A 24,377-nucleotide genomic window follows, 5' to 3' on the forward strand; every position below is an offset into this window, starting at 1 on the left:
AGGGAAGCTGAGGAGGGGATAAACAGACAACAGTGGTGTGTGAAAGAATTTCAGGTCACATCAGGACTATTCGCTGAAAACGTTTGTCTTTGAGGTGATCTTGGTTTTGTCCTCAGTTATGTCAGGTTGAATCTCTGCCACATATTTATTTAATCCCTTGGGAAGCTGAGTGCCTGCTTATTTTAGTGACGTTTGATATGCTTCAGGTTATTGTTTTGAGTTGTAGTTTTAAGACTGGAATAGTGCTGAAAAGATTAGTTTTATTAATTAATCATTTAAGTGTCTTCTCTCTTTATATCTGGAGAGTTGGTTGAGAATACTAAGGAATTTACAGGTGTCACTTTTGGCTGTGTGGAATTGTTGCCGTCTTCTTGCATTGGACCACAGCTTTTCAAACTGTGAGGTGCACCACCCCCAGGGGTGGGTGTGGGGTAGTTAAAGGGGAAGCACAGAGGGACAGACATGAGCCAAAGATACTACATACGGTGAATTTGAGTCTGTGCATCCATGTAGTTGTCTATACCGCTGGTTTAGATTCGTCGTTTAAGTCATTAAGATTTAAGAATTAGCTTTAGGAAATGGTGATGGACATTTTTCACAATTTTCTGCCATTTTATAGACTAGTCTATCAGTGATTTAATCAGAAACATAATGGGAAGATTAACACATACTGAAAATAATCATTAATTGTGACAGCTGACACTAAATTAATTGTTGTGGGGTTAAAGTAAAGTCTACACAGTAAAGCACACAGTATATCTCAGTGGCGAGACATACTGTGACCACACTGTGGTGTCATCGTGTTTGCCGCCCTGTGTACCTGAATATGTTCTTGAATGTTGACTATAAATTGTAGACATTTACCAGTGGTAAATCACATTTTAAAAATACTTTTAAAACTTAAAATAATGCTTCTGAAGTGAAGCAGCTAAATGCAGTTCAGCCATTATTAATTTCAGTATTCACACCTTTGCTTTCTCTTCTGTTGAATATCAAAATGTCCTCCGTTTAAAAAAAAAAAAAGGCCTATTGCTGACAAGCGGTACACATTAGCCAGCTACAAACGCAAAGCACTGTGAACTAGCCTATATGATTTGTGCCTCATTTCACTCTGTGCAGCCATTTCCTGTCGGCCTGGTGATACGGTGGCCTGGGGACTGTGTTGTTTCCTCACGCTGGGACAGTTACTCAGAAGCTTTTCATTCCTGTCATACTTTATGCTGCTGTTCTTCTCTTCTCTGAACTAGCTTGAGTGGGTGGAAAGAAAGATGCCTCCCTAATTGCTCTCGTCTGTTGGTTATACATCCTGTACTTTTTAATGGGTGTTGTTATGCTTTTGTCAATAAGTGTAAATGTATTAAGAACATTGAAGCATTATTGATGAAATCCAGTCAGTTTTGAGCATAAGATGGAAAAGTCTTAATTTATAGTGAATTATAATCTTTCAGCCAAAGTAAAAACAGGACAATGACCAAAAATGGAAATATGTTCTCACATGACATTAGTGATTAGCTGTGGCTCTCACATTCTATATATACATGAATACATAGGCTAAAATTAAAGCCATGTCTATTCAGTTTTTATTTTTTCTGCTATTGCTAGGCAAACATACTTTTCACTGCTCTTTTTGCAGATTAAGATTTTCTTCTGTGATATTCACTGCACAAATCTGCTTGTTGGCAAGTCATCTAATGACTTAATCTAATGAAAGTTAAGTAAGTTAGTTAGTTAGTTAGTAAGTTAGTCTTATTTTCTTTCTAATTCAAGTGCAGTCAGACCCAACCCTTTTTCAGTGCATTTTTATGACACAATTACACAGGCCCATTTAATAGATGTATAATGTAGCATTGTCAAATAAGCCATTTAGTGCCTCCTTTATTAGGCACACCTAGTCACTCTAATGCTAAACACCTGTCTTTACTAAGCCCATAATGTTCTTTTTTTTTTGCAGACACTGTCAGAAAGGTGGTGGTGTTGTACTGGATTGCATTATGTTTAGAGGTGTTTTTTATTTGCAGTGCATTACAGCACAACCGCTGGCCACAAGGACAGTGCTAAAGCATATAATTTAATTAACACCTCTATGACTGTGTCAACAAAAACTAAAAGTTATAGGCTTCACTAAAGAAGACTTTATAGCACAGCAGTTGTATTATATTCCATTAAATGCTATGGGCTACCTGTAAGGAAATAGACACCCACAGGAAGTATTTTCACATGGTTGTATTGCTAGTTTTATCAGTAACAGATCTGAGTACGTCTTCCAGCACTGAGCCCAACACACACACACACACACACACACACACACACACACACACACTCACACATTCAGTCTGTGAAGTCACAGCTTGGGGAGTTTGTGTCCACGTCTGCAGCTCTTTTTTGTCTGATCCTTAAAGATAACACAGTTGGTCAGGTCTGCGTGCTCTTTTCATAGCCCTCAGTCACAGAGCCATCTGCCTCTTATGTTTCACACACACACTCACACAAAGATTATGTGCTACTGACAATTTGGTAGTGTAGGTCAACCCTCAATTATCTCATGAGTCAGGATTTTTGTTATTTTTTTGAATCTGAGAGTGTCATCATTGTGGTTTGGTAAGTTTGGAGAAATTTCCACAAAAACAAGGTTTACAAGGTCAAAGTACTCTTTAAGGCTGATTATGACATAAGTTTACCCCTGACATTGGCCATACTTTTGTAAAGGCCCAGACATGTTTTTAGTAAGCACCATGAACTTCCAGAAGTAAGCTCATGACTGACTGGAAATGTAAATTTCCAGACGTGCAGCATAAGACAAAACATTTTCCCACTTTTGTCAAGGTGCCCCTGAGCAAGAAGCCTTTCCATCAACTGTGTGCAAACTGTGCAGCTGCTGCCACATGTGAAACTGGATACAAAATGGGGTGTTGATGGAAAATGAGCACAGAGGCCTTTATTTATCCTTGCCCGGATAAATAAAGGCAAATATAAATTATCAGCTTCTCTTATTTTAAACACAGGAATCCAGAGAGTCATTGCACCGGTTTCCTTCCAGGCACGATACCAGAGGCCACACCCTCCCCCTCCAGCAATTTATCCAAATATCTCCATGAGCTTCATTCAGTAAACTGAATACCACAGGGAAGCATTAATGTTGTTTTAACAAGCGCTGAGTTTTGTAGTGAATAACAAACAAAGAGTGACCACTGCCTCTTCCTCATCCCGGTAAACCTGCTACTGAACAGTACAAACATTACATTCATTTTGCAGATGCTTTTGTCTAAAGTGACTTGCAATAAGTGTGTTCAGTCACAAAAGGAATGAGAGCTAGAGAGCTACATCGCAGCACTGAAACCTTTGAAATGGAGCTTTTATCTTTCATTTAAGCATCAAATTGAATGTTTTCTGTTTCTGACAGTGGCCGTCCTGCTACCTGACTTGCCATGAAACATATGTCTTCGTTTTGCTGAATGTTTTACAAACAGCTTCACTTGAAGCACAATTATAGCTTGTATATTTTTTTTTGTAATTGAACACCTGTGTTAATGGACTGTAATAAACTCACAGCACGTTGCAGCTTGGCTCAGTATTGCCTAGCTTAGCTCACGTCAGATTACTTCAGCTGTGTTGCCTGACACATTAAGCTCTTTCTCTTTTTTTTCCCTTTTACTTACACACACGCACACACACACACATACATACATACATATAAATATATATATATAAATATATATACACACACACACACACATTGCTCATCCTATATTGTGTGGTTCAATCAGGTTTATAACTCATCTGCTGTGTATGCAGAGCCTGTCCCCACTCAGTTCAGTACGGTCAGGCTGCATTCAGCTGAGCTCTGCTCTGCTCTCAGGCTGCCTGCGCTCGGTGACATCAGCCTTCAAATATGCAGTCCTTCGTGGCTGAGCCAGACGAGCTCGGGTGGCCCCATTCATCTCAAGGTGCTGTCTGTTCCCGTCCTCTACAGCTCTAACACACTCTTCTCTCCTCACTGACTGCCTCTTCTTCTTCAGTCAAGATGGGTTAGATAAGGGAGATCAAAGGTGAAAACGCTTACAACCCAAAAGTACCTGTCTGTCTTTGGTTTGCTGTAGATCAGTAATCTTTGTGCTTTTAGTTCCAGGATGCTCTCCCTCCAAATGCAGATTGATTACAGTGTTTGTGCATGGTCTTTGCAATAATTTACAGTAGCTGTGGTGATTGGAGATCATTTTGTCTTGTCACACTCACTTTGATTGTTTTGGAAAACATGATGATAAAGGGGCTAAATTAAGATAAATGGTTTCATCTCGTGTACTCATTGCTTGTGCTGTGGCTGTGGTGTCAGTGCATCAGTGCTGAAGTTAAACAAAGGAATAGCTTTGAAACATTTCTGTGACTGATGAGTAAAAAAACTGCAGAACATTTTTTTTTTTTTTTACATCCTTCAACTTTATAAACAACTTTTATTCCCAACTGAAGATATTTTCATTTTCCATACTCTGTATTAAATCACTGAATCAGCTCATTTCCCTGGTTGTTTCTTTTAAAGTGCATCTTTGTGTGGAAATGACTTTAGTTGCTCATGCTTTCCGAATGATTACTCTTGAAGCTCATCCTCGCTGCAGGCCCTGATTACCTAACTCATAATGTTAGTTGATGGGTTTTACATCTGCAGAATGAACAGAGGGTCTTTGATGTTCATTTGCATAGGAATGTGAAGGTTTCAGCTTCTCTACCACCCAACACTTCCTACCTCTGACTAATGTCTTCCCCTTGTGTTTTCCACGTATGCAGGAAGGAGTTTTGATTCTTTTTGTTTTGTTTTTGTCTGTGTTTTTCAGAACGAAGAGAAGCGTAACCTGAGCTTGGGCGGCCATGTTGGATTTGACAGCCTCCCTGACCAACTGGTCAGTAAATCGGTTACACAGGGATTTTGTTTTAACATTCTGTGTGTAGGTGAGTACAAACCGACAGCCGTGTGTGCAGTGTGTGTGAGAGACAATGTGTTGCATATGGCATACAGTTAGCAACTCATGGAAATGCCATGCTGTAACTACTGAACATTTCTGTATTTGTTTTGTTTTCCCTCTAGTGTGTTTTTCCTGACATAAAAGAAATGCACAGGCCTCTCGCTTGTGTTGCAGTAAAAAGCCACGTCTGAAAGCTGATGAATTACTCCCCGGTGACTTAGTACTTTAACTCTCTCTTTCTCTCTCTCTCTCGTCTCTCTCCGGTTCCTTCTATCCACAGGGGAGACTGGTATTGGCAAGTCAACGTTAATGAACACACTTTTCAACACCATGTTTGAGAACGAAGAGGCGAGCCATTATCAGAACGGCGTGTATCTGCGGCCGCGAACTTACGACCTGCAAGAAAGCAACGTCCACCTCAAACTGACGATTGTTGATACTGTTGGCTTCGGTGATCAGATCAACAAAGAGGATAGGTGAGGACGATGAAATGATAATAGATAGTGATAAGACAGTGACATGACTTCATGGTTGACAATTCCTTGTAATCATGGTTTTTAGAGATGTGTAGGTCAAAAGACATTCAGGGAGTTCAGTTAAAACTGTCTATAATACAAGTAACCTGTTTCAACATCAGATCAATTACTGTATTTCAATAAGAAGCAAGTCCTATGTTCAGGTTAGTCATTGAAATAAAACAAAGAAAGGGATTTTGAATGATAAGAAAAAATATGTATATTGTAGATGTCTCAAAATAAATCCATAGATATTTCTTGACCTGCTGATCACCAAAATCATACTGTCCATGGTTTGAATCAAGCTGTAGGAAAATTTAGATGACTGTAGAAGAAAAAAAAAAAAAACATGGTAAATCTTACAAACAGTACCATTTATTGGATCAGGACTGTTTTAATATAATTTCTCATAAACAATAATCATATTGTTCCATAAGGCAAATTCCTTTCCATCTGATAGTCAGAGCACATGCATGAAATATATGTCTTTTCCATCTGACTCATGACTGGAGTAACAACAGATTTTCCTGTCAATCCTTATCCAAACCCTACTTTCTAGTTGCAAGATGACAACGCCATAGTTTTGCCCAAATTAGATCCACGTTGCCTAGGATACAAATGAGAGAAACAGACACAAACTGATATCAGTCCAGATTTCTGCACATTTTGCTTTTCTCAGTAGGATGGAAACAGGACAAAGTGGGACTGTTGCAATAAAGAGGAAATAGTTGATTTGTTTTTTTTAACATTCAGCTGTGGAATGGAGTGTTCATGTTGTGACCTAGCCAGCAAGCAGCACTCTCACGCCCTTTGATAGCAGCTTTCTCTGTTGGCAGTATAAACCGACATGCTGAAGGACGGACTCCTGCAGCAGACTGTAAATGCACACTGAGAGAGCTTCAAAAGGTCAGGGTTGATGCATTCCACAGAGAAGATTGAAGATAGATGTGAAGGGAGACGACAGATTACTATAAACATGCTTCCAGCTGAGGATTTCGGTGTTGAAAAGTTGACAAGATTACCAACAAGTATAGTTGGCTGCTAATTTAGGTAATTATCAACAGTGTACATGAACCATGATAATGGTTAACAAGAGGATTTTTCTAGTAAGCAACAATTTTAGTTTATTGGTGTCACAAGTTGCTCATTCATAGGGCAAAGATCTGTCTGATTCATGCCCCTAACTATAAGTTTAACATGACAACCTCTGTAATTTCCTTCTCTAGTGTTCACATTGTAGCAGAGCACTTGTAGTGTAGCAGGCACTTCATTGAAGATACGAACGTGTGGGTTACACTTCAGTCACTTTGAAACAGTGGGGGGTCCCTGTGACTGATGTGGAATCAGGAGGTGATTCAGATGTTTGACATTGCTCGGTGCACAATTTTGCTTGTGAATCCTGCCATTGCCAGTGTGAGCTGAAGGAAATGTGAAAGCAGAGGTGACACCAGCTGGAACCAATGAGGCTGAGGTTGGTGGTTTAGCAGCCAAGTGTCGCAACACAACATACGCATTGCACATTTGTCTGGGAACTACAGCAAAGTCTGTTTCAAAACATAGTTCTGAGGTTGTGCTGGTAGAATTGTGAAAAACGAATACGTTTTAATTGAACATTTCAAACATAGATTATCTCAACAAAATTATCACAACTACAGAGGTTTGTTGTCTGAATATGCTAACAGGTAAAGTGAGAGCTAAGCTATGACTGTGAGACTCGGTGACTAATAAACCACAAGCATTTCACAAGAAAGACACTTTTTTTTATTTATTTACTTTTTTTTAATTTTAGGCAACCATGATGCAGTTTATGTGGCTGACTTCTAATTGTCTTGTTCTCATCTCTCAAAATGAACCGAACTATAAATGACTTAAAGCTGCAAACAAGCTTTGTGAATGTGGCCTAAAACATCTTTGATCTTTGAACTGTCTCATGACCCTCCCACTTAGGCTGGTGACTGGTGTGGGGTTTAATTACGTTAAATACAGCATGCAGGGATCAATGGTGCTGCTGCATTAACAAACATAATTTGTCATTTGCATTAAAGAATATTTAATATTTCTTGATATTTCAACTTGATAATTGCTGTAGTGGGGAAGAAGTACAGAATCAGACAACACTTCTGTTCTGACCCAGTTGAATTGCGTGTCTTTTTTTGATTCCTCGATGCTACTTGAGGTATGTAACAGTGAATCCAAATGGAAAAACTGAAAATATTCTCTATGAAACAAAAGCAAGTGGCAGTGTGTTAATCTCAAATTAGGAAAAATTATTGTATTCATCAAATCTATAAGGTTGGATAATGTTTTCAAATATTTTCAGATTCAGCAAACCTGCATGTCTCTACAAGGTGAAATGTAATAGATTTTTTGAAATACTGTATGCTTTAATATAAGTTAGGCAAATCTACTATAGAAAAAACAATTGTAGTATCTGGGGAAAAAAAGTTATTTTCCTTGCCTTCTGGTTATTGTCAAAGTTAATATCCTGCAGCAACGCAGGTCATTTACAGCCTTGTGGATAGCCAAAATATATAAAGTGTAAGACTACGCATGCAAAGTGCACAAAAGCAAATACTACACTGCTACAAACTGTTTTCATACTGCTTTTTCTTAATTTTCATTGATTTACTGTTGATACTGTTGGCTGCAAAGCCCAGTACAGCACTGTGAGAGAAGGCAGGATGTTTTGCAGCCACTGTGATTTGTTTCGACCAGACTCCCATAAGCCGAACGCAAATTTCATGTAGCACTAAGCTGTACAGCTCTAAACTGATCTTGGCATAGACTCAGGTCACACAGTTACTGAAAACATAACTGTCTCGGTTCATTTCCTGAGCGACAAGTTCGTATTTCCTTTTATACTCATTACTAATGCACAAATGATTTTTCTTTTATCCTCGGAGACATAAATCCTAACAATTTCTCTTCGGCTGTCTCCACAGTTACAAGCCCATTGTTGACTACATCGACACTCAGTTCGAAAACTATCTCCAGGAAGAGCTGAAGATCAAACGCTCACTGTTTAACTACCATGACACCAGGATCCACATCTGCCTTTATTTCATCGCCCCTACAGGACACTCCCTCAAGTCTCTGGACCTTGTCACTATGAAAAAACTGGACAGCAAGGTACACACAATCAACACGCAAACGCACATCCATTTTCATATTATGGTCTTCCCTTTGGCAAAAAGCACACTCACACACTCCTGGTCCTTCCCCATTGTCTGTGAATAACATCAGTGTTGCTGAAATCTGACCTCCGTTTCACTGTGACCGGTGTGCATTTCACTGAGGTATGGAGATCCCTGATCTTTCTGCAGGGGTGTGGGTTCAAAAGAATAAAGCTTGAAGAAAAGTTCTGCAGTGAACGCAAAGCTTCCATTTCAGCATATAGGATTTCAAGAAAAATTCACATGCCATTCTCTGGAGTGAACTTATTTGGCTGTTTCTGTGGAAAGAGAATGAGGTTTAGACTTTAATAACCCAGATTCTTGGGAAAACTTGCCCTATATGAACAGATTTGCAGTTTGAAACAGTCTTGTCACATTTCTTTTTAATTGTCATCCATTAAATAGAAATGTACCAGTTGGTCTTGAAATACATTTTCATTGTGCTCATCTTACTAATTGTGTTCCAGTTTGACATGGTTGATGTGTTTATAGGACAACACACAGCTGTACTCCAGTCAATAGTCACATTCAGAGCCACATTGATTTGTGGCTTTTTCATTGCTCTTGTGTGAGTATTACTACACAGATTATTGGCTGGTGGCTCCATGTTTTGCCATACATCCTATGAGTGCAACTCACTAGAGACACAGTGAGGGTTAGTGGGGATGGTCTTAGCCAGAGCCGTTTTGTATTTGTCAAAATGTAACAGTTTCAATTTTGTCGTAAAAGTTTGAGTCTCTGTAGCTTGCCCTGCCATTGCAGCTATTGTTACTTATGTTACCTGCCAGATCCCTGTCTTTATAATCCATATCAGTCTATGGAAATTAATATTAAAGGACTATTTTTAATGCTATTTCTACATAGCCACATAACCAACCCCTCTGTCCTGAAGAAGTAGCACTGCTCAGAGGGCGTATTATAACCTCTTGTATTGCAAAGATGATGGCTGAAGCTCTTGGTAAGCGACCATCACCACCACCCACTCGTGGCAAGAAACCACGTTCAGTGACAGAGAAAACTTACAAATAGGCCCTTTTTAACAGAAAAGATTTTATTTACATATATGGTACTGATATAAACAATTTCTATCTACTTTATAACACACTTAAATAAATTCAACATTTCATAAAATGTTTTTGGGAAATGCTTAGTGTGATAAACGCAGCTAAAACCATTGAGTGTGGATCCTCAATCATGGTCTCAAAGAGTGGGAAGTGTGGAATTTAAGGCGAAAGGGAAACGCTCCACAAAACATTTCAAAACACATGTTCACAAAGCACAGGAGACAGTGAGCGAAGATAAAGAGGCAGCCAAAATCCGAAAGTGAAGATTTGTTCGTCTTTAGCTCTGTATGCACTTGTTTGACTTAAGACAATAATGAGAGAATAGCTGTCGCTCAGGATTTTGTTCTATGTTGGGAGGGTGTGAAATACTTTACTGATTATATGCAAACATCCACATTTCATTCTGTTTAGCTTTGACATCTACAAGTACTTTAAGTGAGAGCACTGCACGTAGAGGACAAAGTAGCATTTGTCTTTTTGGACATGCATTTGTATGATTTTATGGGCGTGCGCTGCTTGTTTATATCCAGTCATAAAACTATAAGGTTTATTAATCAAGTTTTGTTACATCAGTCAAATTGATTTTCTGGTCCGTGGCCCTGAAGACTTTGCTTACTGCCTCTACTGCCTTTTTAGTTTTTACATATAACTACTGATAGCACTGCTGTAGGATTGACAAAGTGGCAGCTTTAGTCCTGTTTATATCCATTGATGCAATGATAATAAATCTAGAACAAAGCAGATGGTCAGCGTGTGACCAAAAACCTGCTGGTTTACCTCTGCCAACTATCAAGGCACGACTGCGCATCTCTGCGAAATGGCTCCTGATACTATTCAGAAAAATGATCGACTACCTCAGCCAACTGTCGCTCTTAAGGGACAGTTAATAGTTTTATGAGGATTTCAGAAAAAGATATTTATAATTTATCACAGAGTGGATCTTAACCAGGCTTTGAAGTTCTTAGGGATGTTTAAACTCACTAATTATTAATTTTTTCAAATCAAATAGTAAAAAAAATTACATTTGCAAGTCTTATAAATGTTTTTAAATAGTTTTTAATACTTAATACTTTTTGATTTATCCAAATTAAACCACCCTGCACTAGAACTTTACCTGAGAATCATCTGTGTTTTTAAGGGCAAAGCCATAGTGAAGAACAATGACAGGAGTAACTCTACTATCCTTAATTATTCCCATGAGAAAACCAAAATAGTGTCCTGACCTGAGAGAAAACCACACAAACTTAAAAGGTCCGAGATCCAAATTCAGGACTCTTATTGCTGAGCCTCTGTTCTGTCTTTACCAGCCAACAGAGTGATCAAAACCTGCCACCCTGTGTTTGCCAACTGTCCCCTAATACCATCCAAACCACCACAGGATACACAGCCAACTCTCTGTGTCCTGCTTGCTTTGAACCAAGCCATGGTAGCTTACCTTATTATTTTTATCCCTTTTTATATGAACCATAGCAAAGCAGTTAACATGAGATAAATGCGTTCGCTATCGTATAGCAGCTTACCTGCTACATTCTCCCCTAGTATGTGCGAAAGCAAAGCAGCTTACTACAGCTAAATCGCCCCGTCCTTTCACAAGAGCCAAACTCTCTTTCTTGTGAACCTCTGGTGTGGCTAAGATGGGCCTTTTTAGTTATTCACAGGCTTTTTTTTCAGTTGCACAGCACCAGAAAGTGCAAAATAACAGCAATGTTGGCAGCAGGCACTTTTATCCAAAGTGATTTACAGCATAGTGAGTGCAACAATGGATTCAGTTTTAGCCTGAGTGGGTGGCCACAGTGAAGAGCAGTCTGACCTCAGTGGCTCTGTCCTAGCAATCTTTCCACAATGTGCAATATGACCACTGTTTTCTCTGAAACCAAGCCAATGTCGAGTGACCACACCGTGGATGTGACATTGTTTTGTTTTTACAGGCTTGATGGGGTTTATGCAGCGGTCTCTTTCTAGATAGAATAAATGTGTTGCAGGCAATATTTGCAGCAGCTACTCGCCAATTCAGCCTTTGCACATTTTCAGTTTTATTTATTTAATATATGAGCTTTAGATGGCCACAGGTGGACCGCAGAAAGTAGTTGGTTTTCCCAACCAAGTAGGGCTTGAAGTGACTATTTTCAGTATTGATTCACCACACTGGTTATTTTTTTCGATTACCTGATTCACTAAACAGTAAATAATAAATTCACCAAAACCTAAAACCTAACCTGCACAAAATCAGCAAATTCTCACATTTCAGATAAAAGAGGATTGAAGATGATTTATTAATTAAAAATACTAATTGCCATGAGAGCGTTTCAAGACTGGCTCCATCCTCATGAATGCAAAACTATGGTCCACAGTCACATTTTTGGTTTTCGTGCTGAATTATATTCATGTCTATGGGAACATTTCTATGTGTGAATATTAGCTTTCGTCTGCAAACTAAAGATAAATGAACAGAGCTGTCTGCCAGGTTTTGCCCTGTCACAGGAAAAGACAGGGAAGCTGACCAGAAACAGCTTTTGCCTCAGACTGTAGATTTTGTTGTCAAGGCTAGACAATGGTGTTTTTCTTGTAGATGGGTTATGAATCACCCCTCCTGACAGAGGATGGTTGAGGCCGAGCAGAGCAAGTGTGGATTGTGGTGGATGAAGGCAGGAAGAGAGATAAGAGTCTGAAGGACGTGTACTTTGTTTAAAATGAAGATTTTTCTTGAAAAGGAGGAAACCATTGTTTGTTAATTATCTAATATTAAGATGTAGGAGACTCAGTTTGTAGAGGTCATTTGGCAAACAAGGATTGATATTTCCTTCTAACCTTGGAAATGTCTCATCATCTCTCCTGAGTCAAATGTACATGGGTTTTTATCACGACTTGTAATTTACTCTCAGAGTTGGGTGATTTAGTAGTATAGTTTCAGATTATTACTTTTTGTTTGATCTTGTGCAAGCCTACAAACAAAAATCAGAGATTTTGAACTGTGTGTTGAAGGGGAGACCCACATTTGTTCTGCTTATCAACATGGTCATCAGCTGGAGCTGCTTTGAACTCCCTAGTACACAATTGCCATAATTTGTGTCAAAATGAATACTACTTCTAGGAGCCATAACTCAATCAAATCTGAACACACAGACACGATACACATATTTTTAGATTCAGCGTGACTTGCACATTACAAGGATGCCACTGTCTTCGTAAATGTTTGTAAATTCAGAAATGATAGAAAAGACTATGCTCCTTTTTAACTTCAAAACTTAACTTCAAAAATTGTCACGCTTTTCAATTTTCCTCACTACCAAGTAATGCAGTTATAGTTGTTTGTGCATCCATGGGTACGTTGCAAACAGGAACTCTTAATAGCTAATTCGGCATACTTTTAACAGTACCAATTTGCCAAAATGTGAAGAAATAGTCAAAACTGGGGCTCAAGTTGTTACCCATAGCTAATTGACTCAATGGCAATATTGTACTTTGTTTTTACATCCCCCAAAGCGTTCTGGATCATGGGAATGTAGTTTCAGAACCTTAGAGCATTATTATCCCCCAAATTGACATAAGGAAAAGACTGATGATAAGGGTAACCAAATCAGTTATTTAATTTACAGATATTTTCTCTGAGAAATAAGATAAGTAAGATTAAAACAAAAAGTGCCATAAATATCAGGCTTCTGTACGTGAATTCTTTTTTTCTTTTTTTTTTTCAGTGATTATCTTACATGTGACTGCTTTGATGTGGTTACAGCAACCCGTCTGGTGATCTTAGTGGTTCAGAACAAACACTAAGAACTATTTGGGAATACTCTTTGGCCAGTTGGGAAAACCCGGTTGTGGGAAATTACCAAATATCACTGACCCCACCCTCTTCACTGACCATTTCAAGATACTTGACTCTGCCTTAGTGGCCACACGAGGCAGCATTGAATTGAAGCAATTAATAAAGTTGCTTTGCTAAATAAGGGTAACAACATGATACTGGCTGGCCTGCTGCAAATTAATGATCCAATAAAGTATGATGAGTCTGTAATTTGACTCCTAACAAGCTCTAGCTCTTGCTCTCAGGCACACTATGGAATTGATGAGTGAATCTGCAGGAATCCTCCCCATCCTCCCAGTTAGTGATTTGGGTAATGCAGCCATACAGAGGAATGCAGACAAACTGTGTGTTTATTTCTGCACATCTGCTGCTGATCGGAGATGGAGCCTAATTTGTTTTCATAATCACTGTTTGTTTTATTTATCTGTCGGGGTTCTGACTGAGCTTATTCACTGTACGGTTTTGCTGCATATGGTCTCATATGCTTCCTCAGACATATTTAGCAATGTACTTAGTTTGGTATATGTTTTTATTTTGGTCTTTAGCATGTTTAATTTAGCTTTTTTGCAGTATTTCTTTATGGCCTGGTGACAAATGGAAGTTAAAACATTTGGTATGATATTAAACTTGACAGGTATGTTTTGTCCTACCATGAAGCTGCAGGTCAAAGCAGGCTAAACTATGTATACACAAAGCAGCTTTCAAAACAGGAATGCTTGTACATTTTTGAAGACTAACCCCCCCTGCCCCCTGTCTCTCTCTATTTTTCTCATCCTTTCCTCAGGTCAACATCATTCCCATCATTGCCAAAGCAGACACAATCTCCAAGAGTGAGCTCCATAAGTTCAAAATAAAGATTATGAGTGAGCTGGTGAGCAATGGTGTCCAGATATATCAGTTCCCAACAGATGACGAAGCAGTCAGTGAGATCAACGCCTCCATGAACGTAAGTCCTGTTGTGACATTCCAGCAAACACACTCAAGTAGTCTCATGCACTCAATAAGTCTTTTTAATTAATTTTCACCACCGTATGTGTGTTGTTTAGATGATAACATCTCAGACTCAGACTTTGGGTTTTGTGCTTATGACATGTTGAAATGACTGCCGGATATGTTGACAAGTAAAAGTGATAGGCTTTTTTGTTGGATTTAAAGGATTTCGTTTTTAAGATATCTTATACCATCATGTCTTTAGGACCACATGTGTTACACATCTGGTAATGGCAGCATATTTTGACACTGTTGTATTTGCTTTTAACACATGAGCTAGAAAGTAATGTTTCTTTACACTTGGAAATCCCACAAATCTGTGACTGTACACATGGAAAAACACTAAAAATATGTCCAAATATTAGCTCACCCTGGGTATGTGCTTGGACATACAGTATATACAAATGTTATACATTGTTTAACACAAAATTGCACAAGTTCCCCATTCTTTCCATAATAAAAAGAATTTATGAATTTCATGGCGGTGCATGCTTTCCTCCAACTGGTTTTATATGTTCATTTGTACATTTTACATTGTTAAAATAAACCAGTTACTGAGAGGTACCGAAAGACTTTGAGTTGTTCTGTAACTGAATATTCAGTAAATAACTTTTGCTCAGGCAGTAAGCACAAATACATTTTACTACAGAGAATATTTAGCCCTCTCCAATTGTATAATGGGAATGATGTATAATAACTCTGTGCTCAAACACACACCCACACATGTAAAAATGCTCACAAACAGTGAATTCTCTCATGGATAAATAAGACTGCATTTGGTTCTCTCGGGCACAGTCGTTGTACAGTATCCCCATGTATTTATTCATAGTTGGTTACATCAGCGCCCACACTCACCAGCTTGTTCCTCTGTGCTGCAACCAGCCAGCTGGTTTCAACTCGCCACCTAATTTTTGAGGTTGCTATGGGGCATGTTTTCCCCATGATGCCTCCCTGTCGATCCTAACGAGGCGTAGTAGCTCTTAGAGCAATAAGAAAATGTGTGTGTGTTTTTGTGTGTGTGTGTGTGCACGTTTAATCACTTCAACAAAATAGGCCTCACACTCCCAACTGAGCCACATGTTAAACTTAAAACAGGGCTCTGGTGCAGCTCATATGTCAACATGGTTACACTTGGCTCTGCTGTGGTCTGGTTGTGAAAGATAAGAGGGACGACAGCCACAGTGAAACAAGTTTTATTTGAAATTAAACACTATTTTTATTTATCCATTTTGTTGTTTTATAGCTGCACAACAGCATGGTTGTATCAAGTGAAATTTGACTCATGAAACATTCTGTGCTGTACAAAATACTGGCAGGAAAAAAAAAACTGAGAAAGTGTAACCCAGAAGACGCATGGAGCCAGGTATCAGTTCCTGGTTATGCCTCCTGTTTCCCCTGTGACCTCTCGAGCTTTCTAACACTTAAATTCTTTTCCTGTGCAGGCCCATCTGCCGTTTGCTGTGGTTGGTAGCGTGGAAGAGGTCAAAGTGGGCAACAAAACAGTGAGGGCCAGACAGTACCCCTGGGGTGTTGTGCAAGGTGAGACCCATCTACAAGAAAGTTAATTAGGGTGTGTGTGTGGGTGGTTCGGTGGTTGGGTGGGTGTGTTGGTATTTGTGTTTCTCAAGCAGACGCAACAGTGAGTACATAAAGTGGTCAGGTGATGTGTAACTCCTTCTTTTTCCACACCGCTACAGAATGAATATTTTAAGAAATAAGACAGAGAGAGGCCAAACTGTGCATTTTCACATTTATAGTGTGATGATAGGCACAAGTCTGGTGTTGGAAGTGTATGGTTGTTATCATACCACATTTCATTAACATTTATCCAAGGAAGAGCCACAACAAGTATTCCATAAATGGATTAATCAAATAACAGTTCGAATCTTTTTTTATTTTTATTATTTTTTTATTTTATTTTATTTTGTTACAAAAAAAATGCCTCTCGGTATGAATTTTGTTTTTTTTGCTTTTCTATGATGGTAAACTGAATATCTTTGGCTTTCAGGCTGTTGGTCGGACAAAACAAGACATTGAAAACCATGGCCTCAGGGAAATTTTGTCAGCACAATTCATCTTGTACAGCAAGAGATTAATTCATTAATCATAAAATTAATTTATATTGACCTATAATGCAAATTATTTTTACTTGCAGCCCTGATCCGAACTTTAATTGGACAACTATAAAAAACTCTGAGATGCCTCAAAGAGAGATAGTTCCATGGAAAAAGGGTTAATTTTATTAAGTGACAGTTGATTATTACTCAGTCACTTCCTGTGAGTCACTGACTACAGATTTGCTGATCCGTCCAAGTTCAGTCATGACTTCTCTTGCAAACAGGAAGGTCTTGAACAGTAGTTTCCTGTGTCAAGTATACTTGGAAGATCAAACGTTTGATAACTAAACCCCAGTCGCAAATGTAGTTATAAATACTTGTCAAGTCATGTTGCCCCATATAAGTGTGACGATGCTGGTTAGTTTGTATATTCTTTAGCTTTGGTTGCCAGGTTACAGGTATTAAATAGGTAAATGTCCAAATGTGGGAGGAGTGCTTTATATGTTAATGGAACTTATTCAAATGTATTTCAACCAATTAAGGCACAATGTCAGTACTTGAATTGTGGTACAGTTTTTTATTATGCCATTATATGAGTGTGCATGTGTAGTGATTCTTCCTGGATTTTCCTGCACTGTGGACGTGTCTGGAAGTGGTCATGGGTGTATCATTTTTGAGGAAGTCCATGGCTCATTCTCTTTCCATACCCCTGCAGGCTGCTCAGGCTTGCTCTTTCACTCCGCCTCTGTTTGTGTGTTCATGTGGATGCCATCCCAAAGCAGTAAGTGTGGATTCGAAGTGGGAAATAAAGGCTAGAGCTGATTAGTTGATTGATTTGTCGAGAGTATATGAAATATCTTTGTTTAAAAAAAAAACTTGTAAGATCTATTTTATACCACACGCTGGTAGTTATGTTATGTTTTGCACATATGGAGAAACATCACATAATAAAAGTCATCAGCTGAACGAGCAAGTGTACTATCACTATCCATGGTGGGAGATGTGTCCTGCTTGTGGCAGAGCGGTGAGTGCGTTCAACCGTTTTTCCTCTTTATTTATACCCTCCCTCTCAACGCGGAGTGCCCTGCACAGCTGTGAGTGTGACTTCATGCGGAGTGACACTGTGGAATGAAGGGCGAGTGGGTGGAGATTGTTTTGGGATTTTGCCAGTGTGTGTCTCTGTGTCTGTGATGTGTATGGTGTTCATGTACCGTATGTTGCTCTGCCGTCATAAGTCTGCGTGCATGCGTTGCCCCTGGAGACACCATCTATCGTGTCAGGGATCCTGGGATCTTTGTTTCCCGAGGCTCATTCCTCTGTGCTTGTCAATGATGGTAAACAGTTTAATTTAATAATGTCAGGCAGAGTAGTGCTGTGAGAATATTACTGCTCAGATGGGAGTTATACTCTCATGGATGTTTTCTCTCTCTCTCATTCCCTCCTTCCAGCTCTCTTCATTCCTTTCCTCGGTTTACTGCTCTTGTGTCCTCACTCTCTCTTCCTTTCCTCTATCCATTATCCACTGACCACTGTCATTCCCCAACTCTCAGAGGACGCTCTATGGTTATTTATAAAGCCTGCTGTGTGTCTCTTGGGGGACAGATTCCTCTGGACTCCATCAGTCACTGTGAAACCATAGTCCAGTCCAGCAACAGACAAAAGAGAGCCATATGCAAAAAGTTATCTCGGCTTTACTGTAACCTCATTTCTTTGGGATTTATCTCCATTTGGAAGATTTGTTTACCCCAGTAAAGCCAGACCAGCTTTAATATTTTGATTAGATCATAAAAAATACAGATTGAGCCTTGAATTCATGACGACCTGAGTGTGTGGACTAAGAAGAAGATTGCTAAACAACCAATGAAAAAAAAAAAAAAAAGTCTTTTGTTCTTTGTGTGTCTAATAATCTTATCACGCTCATCCATCTCTGCCTGACCACAAACATCAGGACTAGTGGGTTGTAATACAAGAAAACTACTTTTCTCATAGTCAGGCACACTTGCAAACGGATGGCTCACCATTCATACTTTGTCATAGTATCTTCAGACAGGGGCAGAAGAGGACAGACGTCTTTGTGTTTTACGACACTCGGCTGACTGAAAGGAGGGTCTGTGTCAGTGGAAACAGTTTGTAGATGCCAGATGTCATATAGATGCATTATGGTAACCTCTCGAAGAGCCATGGGAAATTTCCATCGATTTGAAGGAAGACAGAGGAAGGACTGTGCACTGACAAAAAGAGTAATTGAGGGTGGTTGTGTATTTGTGTCTGTGTGTGTGTTTATTTATCTTCCCTCAGGATCTTGATACTCTGTTATCTCTGAACCCCAGACATCTGTGACATATAGCAGACTCTGTTTTACTTCTCTATAAGCTACTATGTATTTGTTTTTCTGTGCACACATATTGTAGTGGGTGTTTGTATGTGAACATGGATGTTACTCATCATATATTTTGCAATTGATTCTCAGACTGTTTTTGGAAGCAACTGTTTCCATTGCACTTTGTCGCATTTGGCTTTTACAGATACACCAACTTTTCCACCTCAGCCAAGCATAAAAACTTTAAAAACCAAAATCATTCTCAGTACCGGAAGGATACATGGATATGTCCTCGGTGGCTTTATGCATGAGAGAAAGTTAGGACTAAAATTAAATAACAGCCCTTATCTTTTCACTCAGTAATTCAAGATATTGGGCTCCTCTCTGATACACTATTGAATGTAAAAGCTTGAACTAATCTGAGAGTTTTTTTTTTTTTTTTTTTGCAATTTAGATAAAGCTGTTTGTTTACCACTCAAAACATGCTAAATAAGGCTTTACTGAAACCACAGGAACTGATGATCAGCCTGTTCAGTGAGTGAAAATTGTGTTTTCATTGAATTTCATTTTGCTTATTCATCTATTTTCATACATTTTTGATAACTGTAGATTTATTTGCAGCCGTGTCTCTGTTCTCCTCTATTTGTGTGTGTGTGTGTGTGTGTGTGTGTGTGTGTGTGTGTGTGTGTGTGTGTGTGTGTGTGTGTGTGTGTGTGTGTGTGTGTGTGTGTGTGTGTGTGTGTGTGGTGTGTGTGTGTGTGTGTGTGTGTGTGTGGTGTGTGTGTGTGTGTGTGTGTGTGTGTGAGTGTGAGTGTGAGTGTGAGTGTGTGTGTGAGAGAGACGGTAGAGCCCTGTGCTCAGATATCTTGAGGGCTCAGTGCTGCAGTCAGTCAGAGGATTGGCCCCTATTCAGCCCTCAGCAGGGGGGGCAGTACAGAGAGACTATTAGATGCCAAATGAACAAGCAATTTCAGTAGCCTGGATGCTGCCTCAGAGAACAGCTCATTTCTCTTTTTTAACTTGTATTTTCCCACTAATGATGTGTGGTTAACCAGCAAATTTGAGTAAAAATAAGGGTGAGTGAATCATACAGCTGCATCCCCACTACTGTTTCTCATCTTTTTCAGATTTTGGGTCCAAAAGCGTTAAAGTAGAAGAGGGTGACTAGGTGGTTACTCACTCACTTCTTTTTTTTTTTTATGTCTGCATCTAATGAGGGAAAGTCTTGTTTCTTTGGATGGGATGTTTGGATTGTTTAGGTACTTTGACTGTCTTATGTTGCATATTGTCTTGCTGCATTGTGGTTCGCTATCATACATTGCAGGCTGCTTTCCCAGCATTTTCCATCAGGGGAAGCTAAATGCCACGCTAATTGGGCACTTTCAGTCTGTGCATTGCTGTCTTTACATCCTCAGAGCTCACAGCTTGTGGTGGCATTTAAACAACATACATCCCATCCTCCACCACCACTACCCCAGGGTTCATGGCATACGAGTCAACCCCCTGAAAAGTCACGTGCCTCTTCACATGTCCTCGGCCACCACTCATATCAGATCTGAGACAACAGGAAAAACTCTTTTCTGAGGTCTGCTAACAGGTTGATCACATTTACTTCCTGAAAGGGGGAAAGTTATTTTTCCTTTGATATCACATGTCTGTTTTAACGGGCCACTCTTTTCTTGTGTTTCCAAGATAAGTTGGCTGATGTATCAAGTTATGCTCTGGACCACAGCTGCTCCACGTTTTTAGCACTTCACAGAAATGTGGCCTTCATTTAAAAATTGCTAATTATTGAGGATATCGAATAATAATGAGTTTTTCAAGTTTTCCACATAGACTCTGAAGGTATTATCGAGTCTGTAAATGGTGGAAAAATAACGTCCAGAAAGGGAGGAGTGATTTTACTTGATGAGAACAGTCCAGAATAGAGAAGGGATTCTGGCTATCTGTGGATCTTTAAGACTCTGAAAAAGTATTGAATTCAGTTGTCCCCAAAAAGGCCTCAGAAGGTATTAAAAAGTCTTATATTTAATTTACAAAACTTTTAAGTGTTTTCTTTTCATAGGCAGTAATGTTAGTTATAGAGCCTCTATGTATCTATTGTTGTCTGTTGGGATTGTGTGCGTGGCAGAAGTTTCAAAATACTTTTTTTTTTTTTTTTTTTTCATATCAACATCATCAGACCCAGAACAAGCACAGTCACTTCTGCTAGCTACAGTAAATAGGAAGTTCATCCTTTTATAATGCACACGTCCTAAAATGAAGTTAGATGAATTAATGATTTTATATTTGTTAATCCATCCATTTTCTGCCCCTCTCTATATATATATATCTATATATATCTATATATAGATATATATATGACCATATTATTATCCTCCTCTTTATCCAGACTACAGGCTGATTCACAGTACAGATGGATTCAGTCCACATTTAGGTACCCCTACCCACTTGATCTTCCCACAGTGACAGTCTGTTCTGGCCTCTAACAGAACAGAAAATTGTACGTTCACATTTCCTGAACCGTCCACATTGTTGCAGTGGAGTTAAATGAGGTGACCTATGAGTAAAAAGGCTTCATCAGAATGGAAATGATGCCCAGGGCACACCCCCCACCCACCCTGCTGTCAGTCTGTCAGGCAGGAAATACTTCCTGCTCTTTATCCACCATCAATTCATTTAACTGTGAGAGTCACTCGGACATGAAACTCAAGTGAAGTGACTTCACATCTCACTCGAGAAAGACTTCCTGCTTTTGACAGAGAGATGGAGAGGAAGGGAGGGTAACAGGGTGGCAGATGGGAAGTTAAAATTAGTTAAAAGCAGTGAAAAAGACAGCCAGGCACAGAATGAAATGTGAAAAGCAAAGATTCAGAACCTGTAGCTCTGACGCTGGCTCATTAACACGATCCAAATCCAGTTTTTCAGCACCAAAGCAGAGTTTGTCAGAGCCTTTCTTGTATCAGAAATAACCAAGACAAGCGCCTGAAATCGCAACTGCTGTCTTAATTATGATGTGTGTGTGTGTGTGTGTGTGTGTGTGTGTGTGTGTGTGTGTGTGTGTGTGTGTGTGTGTGTGTGTGTGTGTGTGTGTGTGTGTGTGTGTGTGTGTGTGTGTGTGTGTGTGTGTGTGTGTGTGTGTGTGTGTGTGTGTGTGTGTGTGTGTGTGTTTTGTTTTTTTTCTTTAGTTGAGAATGAGAGCCACTGCGACTTTGTAAAACTCAGAGAGATGCTGATCAGGGTCAACATGGAGGATCTGAGGGAGCAGACTCACGCCCGCCACTATGAGCTATACAGACGCTGCAAGCTGGAGGAGATGGGCTTCAAAGACACAGACCCTGACAGCCAGCCATTCAGGTAGAGGGGGAGAGAGTTCACACAGTTAACATACACACATCGTGTTCACGGAGAGTGAGAACACACACGCACACGCAAAATCCGAAACCACAGAGATACTTGTATGTCAACACCAGGGAGAGTTTCCATTGTTTACAGACAATACCCAATCTATTCTTGTCTACTGTTTTGTCATTCTCTCCTCTGTCACATCTTTTCTTCTCTCCAGTCTTCAAGAAACGTACGAGGCCAAGAGGAAAGAGTTCTTGGGGGACCTGCAGCGTAAAGAGGAAGAAATGCGACAAATGTTTGTGAACAAAGTAAAAGAGACAGAAGCGGAGCTGAAAGAAAAGGAGAGAGAGGTCAGTTTGGGCATGTGAAGCTATGGACGCGGTATATTTGATTTTAAAAGGCCACAGATATGTCCACATATCAACTCTGAGAAATAGAATAGAAACACCTGTCATTATTGACATTATGCGGCCAAGCCTGTTTCTTGTTTGTTCAACTGAGCAAGTTAAGAGGGTGGCTGGTTTTTAGAGCTATTTAGCTGGAGATAGCTGCGGTTGATGAGGGCAGAGCTGCAGGCCTGAAAACCAAAACAATGATCCAAACCAGGCTCTGTAGAGCTGAAGAGATGCAGAGTTGGGTGAAAATTCTCTTTGGGTTTGTCACCACGAGCAACTGCTTTTAAATTACACATTGACCCATTGTTAATTAACAAAAAAATATTTGTCCTCTCTCGTCGGTCCATCACCTCCCTCCTTCGTTTCCTCCCTCTCAGCTGCATGACAAGTTCGAGCAGCTGAAGCGGATGCATCAGGAGGAGAAGAGGAAGGTTGAGGAGAAGCGGAGAGACCTGGAGGAAGAGATGAACACCTTCAACAGGAAGAAGGTGGCAGCCGAGACGCTGTCCTTATCTCAGCCCCTCAAGAAAGACAAGGACAAGAAAAAGTAAGCCAACCCCTCCTTTCTGTCAGTCACTCACCTCATTCTTCCTTCCATAACAGGAAGCTGCTTTCTCCAGCCCTTTTCCTTTCTTTAATGAATCCTGTTTTCTTTTTAATTTGTGCCTTAAATCCTGAAATGATCTCCTCATCCCTTCCTCATCCCTTCTTTACTTTTTTTGCTCTTTAGCTCCTGTTACAAGTCTTTAAGCTGGAGGTTTTCATTCTGCTAAGTCCTGTGGCAAAGTGTCGCATTAATGAGCCTTAAATTGAATGTGCTGTGCTGTTGTCGAGCCCATCTCCAATTCACAAACGTTTCAGCTATTTTAAAGGCCTGGCATGTGTTAAGGAAACTTCCTCCCCTTTTTGTCCTGCCCAAGCTTAACATTTCCTGTCCTTTCACTCTTTCCCTTTGCCTCGCTCTGATTATTCAGGATACTCGGGGAGAAGGCAATAACTCACTCGCTGAGACAATAGCAAGCTTGGCTTATAAATAGGTGATGCAGAACATCACATGCACATTTTCAATATGGGTATGCTGATGGTGCGTACGATGAGTTTATGATGGCGCAGGTGTAACTGCAACACAGGCTTTTCATGTTTTAGCTCAATAACTTACACATCATGTATATTTCGCTGTACTGCAAAACATTGTCCAAGGCAAACATTTTATTTTTTTTTTACCTGCCAGCCATCAGCTTCTGTTCGTTTCAGCACAGCATGACAGTCGACTTGCAGAGACGTGAAGCGGATGCATTATTCAGTGACCCATTGTAGTGAACATCATGTCACATTAACTTCCCTGTCAAACTTCTGTTTTTATTGTGTGTATAAATTCCTTCAACTTCAACTTCTCCTGTTTTTTGTGGCCAAAAAATAAGTGATCTGTGGCTGTTTATCCTGGAACTAAGGAGGCTAATCTTAATGCTACAGCAAAGCAGTGATATTTTAGACAACTGCACTTCCAACTTTGCTCTTGTTTGTGTTTGGCCCTTTCTTGTTTCCTCATGACAGTGCCCCCATACACGAAGTGAGCTCCAGAATGAAATGTTTTTTTTAAGTTTGGTGTGGAATGACTTGATTGGCCTGCACAAAGCTCCGACCTTAACCCCATCCAACACCTTTGGGATGAAATGAAATGCTGACTGGGAGCCAGGACTGTGTCTGACCTCAGTAATGCTTTTGTGGCTGAATAGGAGCAAATCCGTGCAGCCA

General features: G+C 39.8%; 1 protein-coding gene across 2 annotated transcripts in view; it reads left to right on the forward strand.

Moving 5' to 3' along the window:
• septin8a (septin 8a) overlaps window positions 1–24,377 on the forward strand; it is a 39,585-nt gene that overhangs the window by 4,421 nt on the left and 10,787 nt on the right. For both annotated transcript variants that reach the window (XM_056398173.1, XM_056398175.1), the window contains exons 2-9: window positions 4,827–4,941; window positions 5,236–5,431; window positions 8,413–8,599; window positions 14,297–14,458; window positions 15,945–16,041; window positions 22,068–22,236; window positions 22,445–22,577; window positions 23,000–23,169. In XM_056398173.1, the coding sequence (XP_056254148.1) occupies window positions 4,827–4,941; window positions 5,236–5,431; window positions 8,413–8,599; window positions 14,297–14,458; window positions 15,945–16,041; window positions 22,068–22,236; window positions 22,445–22,577; window positions 23,000–23,169 (1,229 nt within the window). The remainder of the gene's footprint in view (window positions 1–4,826; window positions 4,942–5,235; window positions 5,432–8,412; window positions 8,600–14,296; window positions 14,459–15,944; window positions 16,042–22,067; window positions 22,237–22,444; window positions 22,578–22,999; window positions 23,170–24,377) is intronic.

The sequence above is a fragment of the Seriola aureovittata genome, chromosome 15 (assembly GCF_021018895.1).
Source record: "Seriola aureovittata isolate HTS-2021-v1 ecotype China chromosome 15, ASM2101889v1, whole genome shotgun sequence".
NCBI classification, from domain to species: domain Eukaryota; kingdom Metazoa; phylum Chordata; class Actinopteri; order Carangiformes; family Carangidae; genus Seriola; species Seriola aureovittata.